The sequence below is a fragment of the Cryptotermes secundus genome, unplaced genomic scaffold (genome assembly GCF_002891405.2).
Source record: "Cryptotermes secundus unplaced genomic scaffold, Csec_1.0 scaffold304, whole genome shotgun sequence".
NCBI lineage: Eukaryota > Metazoa > Arthropoda > Insecta > Blattodea > Kalotermitidae > Cryptotermes > Cryptotermes secundus.
The window spans coordinates 244,241-259,936 of record NW_019721521.1 but is presented as its reverse complement, the minus strand read 5'-3'; the positions used below and the strand labels follow the sequence as shown (position 1 = coordinate 259,936).

Sequence of the window (15,696 nt, the reverse complement as noted above, 5' to 3'; positions counted from 1 at the left end):
ATGCGGACTGTGTAAATTAGTTTCCAATTTCTTGATTTTATGACACCCGGACATCTCTTTAAACCTACCCCTCTGCATTTCTGAGGCATCAATTTTATGAGTTTATGACATAGGGGTGGCTTAGAAAGCGGCGCGGGACACTAACGGCATCTCTGGCGGCTTAGAAAGAAAACTAATGTGCCCTCTCACAAACAAATCTATTTTATTTAGCGACAGAGGCTTGAGATGCAAAACAAAATTTACTTGAAGAACATAGATTTCTACCTCACGAATCAAATATCTTCAGTTTGATCAATAAATGTCAATTATTAAAAAACGTGAAAGATAACAAAAATTGATGTAAAACGTGAAAAAATGAAGAAAAATGACGTAAAAACTTGTAAAAATGACCTAAAACTTAAAACATACAAAATATGACCAAAAAATGCACAATAAAATTCACATTTTTATAACCAGAGGTTCATAATCGGGGCTTTAGTACTTAAAAGCAACGTTTACTACATAAAGAAAAAAAGATGACATCATCAAAATCCGGGCCCTGCAAATAACACTGTTGGTAAACCGGTTCATGCTGAAGGAGCGGTATCTCCTTCCACTGGAGACTTTACCGGTTTTCCAGAGTAACACGCTTCCACAGAAACGGTACTCATGGAGCTGAGCCCTTCTTGAGGAGTCGCCAATCCTGCAGCTACTCAATTTCCCAGCATTTTATGGAACCCGAAGGTTGATTACCGTGTTCACAAGAGCCCTCCACTGGTCCCTATCCTGAGCGAGATCAATCCAATCCATACCATCCCATCCTATATCTACAAGATCCATTTTAATATTGTCCACAAACCTACACCTTGGTCTTCCCAGTGGTCTCCTTCCTTCTGTCTTTCCCACTAATATCCTATTATGCATTCCTCGTTTCCCATATTCGTGCTGCATGCCCTGCCAACCTCATCCTCCTTGACATGATCATTCTAATTATGTCTAGGATGTATTAGTTACTAAATTTTAGGGCTCAAAATGGGTGTTGTGTTACATATGAGGTTTCTGGTATAAGTACGATTTTATCCATGCCTGTTATCATAGACAGTATCGTATTTTTCTATTTTATATGATCTTTTTCCTTATTTTGTTGAAGAATTAACTTGATTTATGTATATGTTTGTTCCTTCAGAAATGAATGCAAACCTGCTAGAACTCACTAGAAGGTCAGTGGTAGAAGGGACAAAGTTAAAGGAATGCTACTTGCCGGACTGCATGTAGTACCTAGTTCAGAGGTTTGATGGAACAGCTTGTAAATATAGAACAGTTATTTTGAGCCAACTTGCTTATTAAAGAGGTTTTATACAAACTTAATTTTAGTGACGGAATAAAGTTTTTTTAATACACTGCAGGAAGCACAAGCAAAGCCTCTCACCTGCCACGGGATTACATTCCTTAAAACCACTGCAGTGGGCAAGGGCAAGGTAATTACGAGTAACTGAAGGTTATGCGAAGGGCGACGGCTGTTAATACTCATGAAACCTAAATTGTCTGTTACTTTTATAAACAAAGAAATACGCAGTAACAGTAACAGTGGACTTTATATATTGTGACGTATTAATGATTTTTTTCCCCTTGGCACTACAGTCCCAGTGGGCCTAGGCCTACCTCCATGAACTCCGTTCACTTCGGTTTTTCTAGATCTTACACATTCGGTAGGACTCCTTGGGCGGGTGATCAGCTCGTCGCAAGGCCTCTACCTGTACACAAACACAGAAAAACGCACGCACACAAACTAAACATCCATGCCCTGAGTGGGATTCGAACCCACGATCCCGGTTTCCAAGCGAGCGAAGACAGTACATGCCTTAGACGGCTCGGCTACCGTGACCGGTCGTATTAATGATTAACGTGACTAATAATAATGGGTTCTGGTTTTGATGATTGGATTTATTGACACTTCTCTACAGTTACAATCAATTATAACAGCTCACACATTGAAGTCCTTAACGAGATTTCTCTGAAGAATCTCTCACTCCTATCCGAATTTCTATCTTTTGGATTGAAATTCGAAGTCACATTGCGACTAGTGGTCAGTCAGGCAGTAAGCCTTGGTGTCGAGCTCCATCTAGAGCTCATGACCAGATATTTATTACTGTTTGACAGTTACGGTCTTGTTATTGTGGGGCGCCCTCTCTGACGAGAGGACGGGTCTGTCATTTGTACATGCTGCTGGTCCTTGCCAGCGCAGTCTTTCTCGGGTCCGAGTCCCTTCGGACTCGCTATCATATTTTACTGTCTCAGATTCGAGACTTCTTTTTCGTCGCCTCCTACGACTCGCAGGGTCACGGTGGAGGTATTCGACCCCGCCTCCACACGGGTCATCTCTCGGATTCACGTATGCACTGCTTTTTATAACTGCCACGCGGCCGGGATAGACGTCACCACGTGGAACCTCTGTTTTGTCGTGTTGTCACGGGAATGCCTTTGTTAACATTCATTGTCGCGGAAACAAGTGACTTCCGCTTCTGCTATTATTCCGGCTTTTAGGCAGTGTTTACCCAGCCTTTGCCTAACAAATGGTCGTATTCCGTCAAAGTATGTAACAAGGCATTAATAATCCGAAAGCTGTAAAACTGATTTCGGATGATAGTACAGCCCTGGCACCAGCTAATGTGAATCGTTTGTGTTGCGGAAACCCGTGACGTCTTTTTTTTCTTCCGTTTATACCCAAATTAAAAATCGCGGATACATGACACTAAATATCGGGGTCGGCAAAGTTGGATGCAAATTGAAAACAGCGGGTACTTGAAATATGCGACTGTACCATACTTTTAACTGAGTACAGATCTCAGGACCACACAAATGCATATTAGTTTTTAAAGCCTATCACAGTGGCCACGCGGTCTAAGGCATGAACTATCTTCCCTCGCTCGAACGCATGGATATCTGTGTGAGTTTATTCTGTGTTTGTGTTGTTCTGTGTGTAGGTAGCTGCTTTGAGACGTGCTGATCATTAGTCCAAGGAGTCCTACCGACTGTGTAAAAAACTGAAAAAGTGGTCAAGGTCCACAAGTGCTTGTAGAGCCATAAATAGATAGTAGTTCTTAAAAATAACATTTGATTTCCCAGCGTAGTGTGTAAAGAAGCAATGTTTCCGTCATTTGAAGGGCAAGTTAACTATTAACATTACAGTAGCCATGTGCCAAACTACACGATGCCACATGTCACAATATCATAATTTTAATATTTATCGCCTTGAGAACCCAATATTTTCCGGAAGGTAAACGTGTTTTTACTATCTTGGCTACATACGAGAATACTGTGGAAATAGTATGTAAAATAAATATTATGTTAGAATGTGCATCTTCGTTTTCAGGCTGAGAAATGAAGAAATTGGTTTCTCTATTTAGAACATATTGTATCATTCGTTTTGTTTTATGCATTAATATTATATATATTATGGACGATAAACAATTTTTTTTTTATTTAGGATCAAAATTAACACTAAGTCAAAGGCAACTTGACGTCAGTGATTCGTCTGAAATGAGTGGTGTGGTGGCCAGATCTGTCAGATTTACCTTTAATTCTTCAAGAGTGCATCAGTGACTTGCAACAATGACATTCTTGAAATGTTCAATAGCTGTAACAGTTACCTTCATTTATGTGTTTCAGGCTTCGAACTGCTTTTCATTTTTATTCGTTTCTTAAACGAAACGTAGCTCAAGAACCTAAGCCTATGCGTTTAGGGGAAATAATGGCTGTCTGCTCATCTGCATGTTTCAGTTCTGAAACAACTTAACGGATTTTGATTAAATTTCGTATTGACCAACAGAAACATTGTGTGATGAATTCGATTATGGCTTTGCAAAGTGATCTGAAAGCAATGGAGAGGGTTGTAAACAAATTCTGTTGTGTCAGACTCGAATATCATTCATTAGCCTCATGTTCTTTGCCCTATGATACATAATGTCTCTCAGTGTTTATACTGTTGTCATTAGTTATGTTTTATTCGAGTTATTTTGCAGCTACAGTAAAATTGGTAACTCGAGATGAAAACAAGAATCGCGTATGAATGGTTGGAAGAGATGGTTTGGCGATTTATATCACCATAATGAGGAGAAACGAATAATAATTTTTGTGGTTCATTTTTGCGTTTTTCAGTGCTAGGCTTAAGGAGTTTTGAATTGTGTAGGAGCTTTTGTATCTCGGGTAAGGTAACCTGTTTCGAATTCTACTCCTGGGATACGAGTACCGAATACGGTGTTGAGATATCTTTTCATGCCTATAAGAACAGCTGAGCAACCAATCCAGTGGGCTTCAGAATTGCTTATCCTGCGAGTAGAATCAGCTTCCATAAAATGCGTGGCGAAGTCTTGCAGTGTATGGAATTCTCGCCCTATTCGAAGGGCTCCATGTTCATTTTTCTTGCTCGGAAACGGAGATTTTTAATTTGCACAAGGAAAAATGTAATGCAGAATCTTAGATGCAAATTGTTACAGATTCTGAATGGGCTTGTATGCATTTCTTAAGCTGAAGGGCGAATGTAGATAAGCTGGAATTGTGTGAAGTGGGCTTGCAAGATTTTTAAGTCGCGAAACCGTGCTTCTGAGATAAACACACTTTAAAAGTTTGACTCCTTATCAAAATATGGGATTTGGGAGAGATGAGGATTCAAGTTACGACTATTATTGCATACGTGCTTTGAAGGGTTTTTTTCTGAGCATAATTAGTCTATAAGAGTAGTCCGTATGTCTGATTATTNCCCATAGAGAGTGAATGTGCCATAGAATGAAAGTGATGGATGAATGGGACACAACTGGATCTTCTGGCGAGCTGAAAGGAAACCGCTCGAGACGAGTCGATCTTAAGAAGGGAGCGGATGTAACGGACGAAGAATAGTCGCTTCAAGAAGAGTAGCCGAAACAACAGGAGACACTGCAAGCACAGCTACGGGACGGAAAAGAAACCGGGGTGCACCGTTAGGCTATTCGGGACGAACAGCCTTAAGGAGGGAGCAGTGTGACATGTTGCGCAAAGCCGAGCCCCCACCCCACACCAGCAGTGACGCGGCGGGTGAGTCAGCGCTCCCCTCCTACCCCTCAGCGGTAACGTAACGCTCGCGTAATAGGCGAGTAATCACTCCGCATCCTGGCAGCTATGCGCGGTGACGTCACGAGCGGAGCCGAAGAGAGCCGAGCGGAGCCGAAGATAGCCGAGCCCCCGCAACCTGGTAACTATGCAAGGCGAGTCAACAGCGGTGACGTAACAGCGTTGACTTGCGTTGCCTAGCGACCAGGATGCTAGGACTCGGCTAACATCGGCTCGCTTCGGCTTCGCTCGGCGCATCACGGCTGGCGGAGGGTGGGGGGGGAGGGGCGTCATTCAGAGCCCAACATGTCACAATATTATGTATATTATGGACGATAAACAATTTTTTTTTTATTTAGGATCAAAATTAACACTAAGTCAAAGGCAACTTGACGTCAGTGATTCGTCTGAAATGAGTGGTGTGGTGGCCAGATCTGTCAGATTTACCTTTAATTCTTCAAGAGTTCATCATTGACTTGCAACAATGACATTCTTGAAATGTTCAATAGCTGTAACAGTTACCTTCATTTATGTGTTTCAGGCTTCGAACTGCTTTTCATTTTTATTCGTTTCTTAAACGAAACGTAGCTCAAGAACCTAAGCCTATGCGTTTAGGGGAAATAATGGCTGTCTGCTCATCTGCATGTTTCAGTTCTGAAACAACTTAACGGATTTTGATTAAATTTCGTATTGACGACCAACAGAAACATTGTGTGATGAATTCGATTATGGCTTTGCAAAGTGATCTGAAAGCAATGGAGAGGGTTGTAAACAAATTCTGTTGTGTCAGACTCGAATATCATTCATTAGCCTCATGTTCTTTGCCCTATGATACATAATGTCTCTCAATGTTTATACTATTGTCATTAGTTATGTTTTATTCGAGTTATTTTGCAGCTACAGTAAAATTGGTAACTCGAGATGAAAACAAGAATCGCGTATGAATGGTTGGAAGAGATGGTTTGGCGATTTATATCACCATAATGAGGAGAAACGAATAATAATTTTTGTGGTTCATTTTTGCGTTTTTCAGTGCTAGGCTTAAGGAGTTTTGAATTGTGTAGGAGCTTTTGTATCTCGGGTAAGGTAACCTGTTTCGAATTCTACTCCTGGGATACGAGTACCGAATACGGTGTTGAGATATCTTTTCATGCCTATAAGAACAGCTGAGCAACCAATCCAGTGGGCTTCAGAATTGCTTATCCTGCGAGTAGAATCAGCTTCCATAAAATGCGTGGCGAAGTCTTGCAGTGTATGGAATTCTCGCCCTATTCGAAGGGCTCCATGTTCATTTTTCTTGCTCGGAAACGGAGATTTTTAATTTGCACAAGGAAAAATGTAATGCAGAATCTTAGATGCAAATTGTTACAGATTCTGAATGGGCTTGTATGCATTTCTTAAGCTGAAGGGCGAATGTAGATAAGCTGGAATTGTGTGAAGTGGGCTTGCAAGATTTTTAAGTCGCGAAACCGTGCTTCTGAGATAAACACACTTTAAAAGTTTGACTCCTTATCAAAATATGGGATTTGGGAGAGATGAGGATTCAAGTTACGACTATTATTGCATACGTGCTTTGAAGGGTTTTTTTCTGAGCATAATTAGTCTATAAGAGTAGTCCGTATGTCTGATTATTTTATCGTTTTGAACGTAACTGGTTTTCATAATATTTTTTTTATTGCTATTGGGGTGGGACTAAGTGCCTTGTACTGCAGCCACTTCTGGCCTATTGTGCCAGCCCCAGATGATAGGTGAGGGTGATTGTGGAGCAATTGGTGGAATGAAGATTGGCAGGGAAAGCCGAAGTATTCGGAGAAAACCTGCCCCAGCGCCACTTTGTCCACCACAAATCCCACTTGACCAGACCAGGGATCGAACCCGGGCCGCCGCGGTGGGAAGCCAGCGACTAACTTCTTGAGCTATGGCGCGGCCCAGTAGGTATACGAGTTACGGCCGGAAGACAAAGTTGTTCCCGTGGGTAAGGAGAAGTGGGGAGCCCATTCTCCCGAGTGTTAACTTTGTCATATTAAGGTAAATTTTCTAAACAACTATAAACTGTAGAGTGTTTAATATTTATACATAAGTATTTATGGGTTTTATGCATCAATTGACTTTTGTCATAGTAATATACTTATAAGCAGATTTTTTTTAATAATTTTTCTTTTAAAGACTGCCCTAATGCAAAGCAAAACACCATCCTAATTAACAGTGCTATCGCTATAGAAATTTATCTACCCGGTGAACAAACTCCCTGAGCTCCTGGAATTATTAAATACCCGATTTTCATTATCACAGGATGTGTAATTGAAACGGAACCATGCTGCTAGCTGCATTTAAACCGGCTTGAAATGCCGTTTGTACTCGTATGAGGTTTTAGTAGAAAACAACATATATTATTAATCAGTGTTGAGCACACCCAAATTAACAAAAAACACAAAATTGATATTATTGACCCAAAGCATCTTCTTATCTTCTTATGCACTACGCCATGAAGACGTATGGGAGGAGTGGAGTTAAAATTGCTGCACGCATCTTAACCTCCACACTATACTGGGGTGATTGTTCAGACTCACGAGCCGGCAACACGGCCCTGGGGAAAGAGCCCCCTTCCCCTCTCTATTGGATACGAGGCTGAGCGAGCACCGGAGTCGATTTTGATGTGGTGACAAACAGAAAAATTTCATCCCCTTTCGGGAATCGAACTCTGATCGTCCAGTTAATTACTGACTGAGCCATCCCTGCTCGAAATTACGTAATTTTGTATACTGTAAAACCAAACCATACAAGCACTCGTAATTTTCTCCGTTAGAAAGTTAACTGTATTTGAATTAGTTGTGTCACTGGGTAAACCAACCTGTTGATATTGGTTGCCATCTGTAAGCTGTACGGAGTACCCAGTCTACAGAGTCGTTCTCGCTGTTTTCAACGTCGTCGTCGCTTTCTGGATGTGCATCTTCTTCATATATTCGTAGAAGCCGATCCAGTGATCTTACGCTTCGATCTAAGGGGCCATGAACGTTTTGCATGAAATCCACACACACGTACGTTATAAACCACACGTATCCCCGCGTCACAACCCAATGGAACAAGTACCTACCTATGAACGTATGCAGACTAACGCTTTTCTCTGGAAGCATTGTGTTCTTTGGGGGGAATTTTAGTCAGAAATTTCCACTTTTGCGTTTACGGGATAATGGTAAAAATCCGTATTCACATTTTGTTTCCGAAAAATGTTCACAACCACAAACAGTTTGAACGAATCCACAGGAATACGTTGAGTGTAAAAGCAGTTGAAGATCCGCAGTGCGGCACTGTGAGTTTCTTACACTTTGCAGAGCGTGTCATGTAACTGGCCGATAGTTTAAGCAAGTCCACATCTTGTACTGATCGCAAGGCGAAGTAGATTGCCTTGGTGTGCGAATACTGACCGGAGAGAGCAGGGTACCGGTAAAAAGGCTTCCTACTGTCCGAGGTCATTCTCATACATAAATAAGGTTGAATACTCGCCACTATTAATAATGCATGAGACTGCCTTTGTCATTAAGGCATGTTACATGTTTATAATATCATAAGCGAAGTTGGATCCGGAATGTTCTGTGCTTCCTCAAAAAAAAAAAAATCCTTCATTGTATTAAGGTTCAATGTAATTTTCCGCGGATGGAGAAAGAGTGCAGAGGCATACTCCACTGTGCATTATTTTCGATTTCGCATGTCTCTCTATCTTTGATATGTGCCTGGATGGCTCAGGCAGTATAGTGACTGACTACGGCCTGGACGACAGGAGTTCGATTACGTAAGTCTAAATTATTATCACGTGAAGGGGTGACTATCGACGGGGTTTGGATTTGTGACTCGAGATTGGCCACTTATACACTCAAGACTCGTGACTACACTATACAGATCATTGACACACGCAGACTAGCGTCCTCAGCCTATAACAGTCTCTACTAGCCGTTTCCTGGCAACGGATTTTAACACAACTATAATATTTTCACGGAATTACACACTCCAGATATCACAGCCGGACTTTCGTTTGTCCACTTTTACAACTATTATTTTTTTTATTGCTAGTGGGGTGGGACTAAGTCCCTTGTACTGCGGCCAATTCTGGCCTATTGTACCAGCCCCAGATGATAGGTGAGGGTGATTGTGGAGCAATTGGTGAAATGAAGATTGGCAGGGGAAACCGAAGTACTCGGAGAAAACCTGCTCCAGCGCCACTTTGTCCACCACAAATCCCACTTAACCATACCCGGGATCGAACCCGGGCCGCCGCGGTGGGAAGCCAGCGACTAACCGCTTGAGCTATGCCGCGGCCAACTTTTACAACTAACTCGCGGCCATTTCGGACCAACCTCCTAGTCTTCCCTTCACCTCCTGACTAAGCTCAAAATCAGTGTCGGAGTTATGTTACGACCGACGGTCCTCAGCCAGTCTGTCTTGGAATAAAGCATCCACCTGGGGCTTAAGACGAGATCTTTATCACTGTCGGACAGTTGCAAGCTCTTTCATGTGGGGTGCTGTCTCTGACGAGAGAACCGGTCTGTCGCTTGCCAGAGTCACAGTCAGCAGTAAAAAAAATTATCAGTATGCACAATTTACATTTTACATGTTAACTAAGTAACTAAGCTCAAAACCTCGTTTCGCTTATCTCTCGGAACGGACCATGCACAAAACACCTTTTGTCTGTTGCTGTAGCATTGTTGCAGTCATATCTGTTGTGGGAAGGTGTTTACCGAGCCTTTGCCTGGAAACGGGTATGGTATTTCTGCTTATTACGCGGTCGTTGCATAGCAACGGCTTTACACGCTACATTGTTCCCTCATTAAAGCTCTTCGCCCCAATGGCCTACAGGCGTACGGCAATTTCTTGTTTTCCGAGGCCTGTGTTTGGGACGTCTGTGCATGGTCTCATCTACCTCCCTGTGGCTCGGTTTTCACGGTGTTTATTCTCCAACTGCTCCGGCTGCTCCCTTCTTAAGGCCGCACTTCCCGAGCGGCTCCCGAGTCGGTCCAGGTGTGTCACCATCATTCTGCTTTACCGATCGTCGAGGGCAACAGTTCAGAGAGTGGTCGATGCTCCTACATATATAACTCTTACGCTGTTGTCACGTATTATGTGTATTACTGTCGACGAGGTTTTGGATTGGATTTTACCACTTATACACACGACTCGGAACTACAAGTAATTACCTAGCCATCACTGACTTCCAAACTTACACTAGTAGTTGCCTTGTAACGGTTTCTAACAATCGATAGTCCTCTGCTTCCGGGCTCAAATACTTTCTGAACGGCGGCTTCCTTCAAACTGCTTCTTTTATTCGCACTCCCATACAGAACTGACTCAGTTACCCCATTTATCCTCTTTATAACCACTTTGCACGGACCGAGTAGGAAACACCGTTACCAACAGTACCTCTGTTGTTGAATGTGTATACGTTGCCACCTGAACGTGTTTACCGAGCCGTTGCCTAGAAACAAATGTTTCAGAGCCGTTCGCTAACGACGGCTGTTTCTCTGGCTCCACAGTTCTTTCTTTGAGTAGATATGCCACATTATTTAAGATTCGCAGTTAGTCTGCTAGTCCGTCTTGGGTCATTCCCGACAGGCAAGAAATCTCTACCGCCGTTTCCGAGCATGTTCAGGAACCCAAAATGCATCATATCTAGCGGGGAGAGGATGCTCTTTCTCCAGGCATAAATTGGCTGGAACACGAGGTTAAGAACATATGGAGCTATACCTCCACTACCTCGTAAGTGCTCATTGCATGGCGCTGAATCAAGCAGAGGGACAGCTTTACTTCAATAACCTTGATGCTCATTTCTTGCTGATACAAATATGTTGTACATCTGATTATATTGCAGGTCTTCCGCTGCGTAGTGTTTGTTTATCTTTATATTAAATATTTATAATACCGGAAGATTGACCGCCTATGTGGTCTGGTGGTCAGAGGTTCGGGTTCGATTCCCGGCGCTGCAACATTTTCTGAGAAGTAGTAGGTCTGGGACAGGGTCCTCTCAGCCTCGTGAGGATAATTGAGGAGCTCTTTCAAGGAAATAGCGGCTCCGGTCTAGAGAACCGAAATTTTCGGCCGTGGGGATTCGTTGCGCTGACCACGCGACACCCTCTAACCGCTAAGTTGGCACTAACTTGGCCGACAAGCGGCGGTCGCTCGGTCGGTATAGTTCGCTTGCGGACTAAAACCACCGAGTTTATTTAATACCGAAATAGTTTTTAAAATAAAATTTGTAGATCCGACAGAGCTCTAGAACATTCTCTGCGTTGTATACCAGTACATTGCACGACAAGACGTTCTTTGGGGAAATTTTATAAATTCTGTTTGGCAATATCTGATCGTTTCATAATTACGAGTACATTTATGGGCATCCTCCACTAGATTTCAAAATAAGTGGATTTGCCCATAACTCAGCCCCTTAACCCATCGAACCTCTTAACAGACTTGCACCTCATCATCATCAGTAATCTATCAAGACGACAGGTCCACAGTCTCTTTCAAAACAATTCCTCCACTTAATGCGATCTAGAGCTTTCTCCTTCAAATGACAGTATCCTCTTCTGTCCCCAAGGTCATCCAGCATCTTCTTACGTCTTCTTCCTCGTCTTCTTGTCACTTCTATCCGCCCATCTATCTTTCCTTCGATAGCTTCTTTTAGAAGGCAGTTTCTGCGTAAAACATGACCAATCCAATTAGCCTTCCGTTTTCTTATTTCATGTAGGATATTCCTCTGCTCACTGACTCTAATTAACACTTCTTCATTTCTCACATAATCGGTCCAACTGATCTTCTCCATTCTTCTCCAACACCACATTTCGAAACTTTCCAGATGTTTCTGATCTACTGCCCTAAGTGTCCATGTTTCAGCCCCATACAGAGCTATGCTCCAAATGTAGCATTTCACTAGTTTCTTCCTCAAATTTAAGTCCAATTTGCTGGTAAAAAGATTCTTCTTCTTGCTAAATGCAGCTTTTGCCATGGCAATCCTGGATTTAATTTCACAAGTACACCTTCCATCATCTGTTAACAAGCTACCCAAATATTTAAAACATTTCACATTCTCCACTTGTTTTTGGTCTATCTTTATTGTGACTGGGGTTGGTTGTCTCGAAATTTTCATTACTTTTGTTTTCTCCACATTCATTTCCATGCCATAGCACCTTCCAATTTCAATTAGTCTATCAATCATGCCCTGTAGCACAGTTTCTTCCTTAGCCATTAACACAAGGTCATCTGCATATTTCACAGTTTGAATAATTTGCCCTCCTACTTTGAAGTCACCGAGCCCATCCAGAGCTTCCTTGGTAAGGCATTCGCTGTACAAGTTGAACAGAATTGGTGATAAACAGCATCCTTGTCGAACTCCTCTTCCAATCTGCACACTTCCTGTCTCCCCCCTGTCCAGTCGTACTCTAACTTTCTGATCCATGTACAATTTGCTAATCAATCTTCTTTCATGCCAATCGATACCTGTTTCTTTCAGGATCTGCATTAATTTGGTCCAGTTTACCCGGTCAAATGCCTTCTGCCAGTCTATGAAGCAAACACACAGTTCTTCATCTATCTCCAAAGTTCGTTCCGCTATAATTCTCATCATCCCAATTGCATCCCTGGTTCCTTTTCCTCTTCTAAATCCAAACTGATCTTCTCCAAGTACATCCTCTATTTTCCTTTCAATTCTTCTTTTAAGTATCTTTGCTATTATCTTTGCTGTATGTGCAATAAGACTTATTGTGCGATGGTCGCTGCATTTTGTAGCTTTTGTCTTTTTCTTTAAGGCAATCATTGTAACTTCTGTAAAGTCCTTGGGCCACTCTCCACTTTCATATATGGTGTTCATTAGTTTTGTCAGTGTTTTCAAACCACCTTCTCCCAGTAACTTGAGCACATCTCCAGGTACATCATCATCTCCTGTAGCCTTTCCCTTCCTCATTTCCTTGATAGCTTTTTCCACCTCACTTTGTAAAATATATGGTCCTTTCTCGTCTGTATCTACTTCTTCTTCCGGTTCAACTTCTAAGGTTTCTGGCCGATTAGGTCGATCATATAGTTCTGAAATATAATTTTCCCAAATTTTCAGCACTTGCCTCTGATCTACTATTCTATTCCCCTGGGAGTCTTCGATGCCAACATTTTGAATCCCATGATTCTCTTTCCATCCTAGTTCTTTTGTCTTCATGTACATCAAATCATAACGGCCTGTTCTTTGAAATTCCATAATCTCATTACATATCTTCTCAAGATATTCCTTTTTGGCCCTGTCCGTGGCTCTTTTCAATTCATTCCTCAGTCTCCTGTATTTCCTCCTGCCTTCTTCATTGTTGACATTCTTCCATTTCCTTCGCTCCTCCATTTTACTCATCATCTCCTGTGTAACCCATGGTTTTCTTGCTATCTTCTCAACTTTACCTACCAAATCACTGATAGTATCTAACATGCATTCTTTTATATCGTTCCACTGCGCTTCAGCATTTCCGCTTTCACCTTCAATTGCACCGAGTTTCTCTTCTAGAGTCTCTTGCACGCTTTGTCTTTGAGCATATAACTTCTCCAAATCCCATCTGGGTCTGCGCTTTCGAAATCCTATAATTTTCTTCAACCTGGTTCGGAACTTGGCAACCAGCAAGTTGTGGTCAGAGTCAATGTCTGCCCCAGGAAGCGTCTTCACATCCTTCACACTGTTTCTGAATCGATGTTTCACAAGGATGTAGTCCAGCTGATGCCTCTTCCAATCCCCAGGTGCCTTCCATGTGTAAATTCTTCTCTTTGGCTTCTTGAACCAAGTGTTGGTAACAATCAATCCATTTCGTTCACAAAAGTCAATAAGCATTTGACCTCTGTGATTCCGTCTTCCTAGTCCATGTGATCCAACAATATTCTGATATGGTTCATCTCCAACAATGCTGTTCCAGTCTCCCAATATGATGCTGTTTGTGTCTCCTCTTCCATCTTCCTGAAGAATTTCTTCAATTGTGTCATACACTTTTTCCACTTCATCATCTTCATACTCTGATGTTGGCATGTACACTTGTATAATCAGTATATCTACCGGTTCCGCCTTTAACTTCAGAGCAATAATTCTGTCATTACAAGCAATCTTCTTAACAACACTCCTCACTACACTTTTATGCACCACTATTGCCACACCTCTTTCAGCCCGTTCACCTCCGGAATAATACACTGTATAATCACCGCTTCTTAACTTGCACCTATGACAGATTAAATTATAGCTGAAGCACTCTGACTATGGTCTTCCATGTTTTGACACTATGTAATTATGGGATATCAGCATTTCGGGGGTAACATTCTGTCTCCATCTTCAAGCTGTGAATCTGAAGATGGAGGCAGTGTGTTCCCAGAAACGTCAGAATCCACCTACAAGACTACATGATGTCACAAAACAGAAGACTATGAGCACAATCTAAACTCCCACCGCCGTGAAGCCTCATCTTATACAGCTGAACATTTTCTGTCTGCCTCGAATTACAGGGTTTTTGGATTTTATCGTCCTGTACTCTAAAGAACACCAGCCTTCCGGAAACTGAATCTGTTACCACCTTCAGGTGAGGGGGTGGGTGGAAGGTCCAGTAATTGGGTTTAGCTGTTTCTAACGGACCCAACAAAGTATCTCCCGCCCCTCCTCACCTGAGGAAGGGAGCAGATCAAGTTTCCGAAACGTTATATTCTTTTGTGTTCTTTATAACACCGGACGATGGACAAGTCCCAGAACTCAGTAATCCTGGGTGTTGTACATTACCGTCAGAACTCTTTATTATGTGTATTGTCTACCTTTTGATAAGTTAGCTCTCAACTAACTTGAATCTAAAATATGTAGTGTATTTATTTATTTATTATCTCTTGTCGGATTGATATGAAGAATAAGTTACGTGGTTATCTTATTTAGTAGTCAACACGAGGTTCTGATATTAACTAGTCATCCATCTATCTGTGGTTCTGCAGCCCTTGTGAACCTTGACCGCTTTTTCAGTTTCCTAATCTATACACATTCGGTAGCACTCCTTGGACTGGGGAACAGTCCGTCGCAAGGCCGCTACCTACACAGGACAACCAAACACATAATAAACGCACACAGACATCCATGCCTCGAATGGGATTCCAACCCACGATCCCAATGTTCGAGCGGGCGAAGACAGTTCATGCCTTAGACCGCGTGGTCAGTGTGATCGGCTCTTTGTAGTTGTACACTAGCTATATAACATACAGTGACATGAGATACTGCGTCAGTGTGAATATTCGATTCACATTAGTTTCAAAAGAGCGAACCCGAGGACTGCTAGACTTTATTATTTCCAGCCGACACAGAGAAAGTATGTTTGTCTTCTGCTTAATTTAACGACGCTCTCTCAGCTTCGAAGATGGTTGTCTGAGTGACTATATAATTGGAAAGGATGCGAACGTGGCCCAATTTAAGATACAGTTTCAGCATATTTTCACATGAGTCTGCATACCGTTGAAGTACATTTTTGTATACATATTATGTTGTAGCGTCATACTGTGTGCAAGATAATGATTATTATCACTCAGTCGACACAATCCTTATATAAACACGCCATACGTCGTACGTTTGCAAGTACTACATATTTCGGCCTCTCGTGACCA

The 15,696-nt window shown here is 42.1% G+C and overlaps 2 protein-coding genes across 7 annotated transcripts in view; one reads left to right on the top strand and one right to left on the bottom strand.

Annotated features, from left to right (window-relative positions):
- Positions 1–8,450, bottom strand: part of LOC111875468 (BTB/POZ domain-containing protein 6-B) — a 41,614-nt gene extending 33,164 nt beyond the window's left edge. For 2 of the 3 annotated variants that reach the window (XM_023871745.2, XM_023871746.2), the window contains exon 1: positions 7,916–8,449. In XM_023871745.2, coding sequence (XP_023727513.1) covers positions 7,916–8,198 — 283 coding nt within the window. In that variant the 5' untranslated portion in view covers positions 8,199–8,449. Of the gene's footprint in view, positions 1–7,915 lie in introns of all 3 variants that reach the window. The other variant, XM_023871747.2, reaches the window with a different exon arrangement.
- LOC111875467 (transcription factor IIIB 90 kDa subunit) overlaps positions 1–15,696 on the top strand; it is a 98,992-nt gene that overhangs the window by 51,198 nt on the left and 32,098 nt on the right. The window lies entirely within an intron of this gene.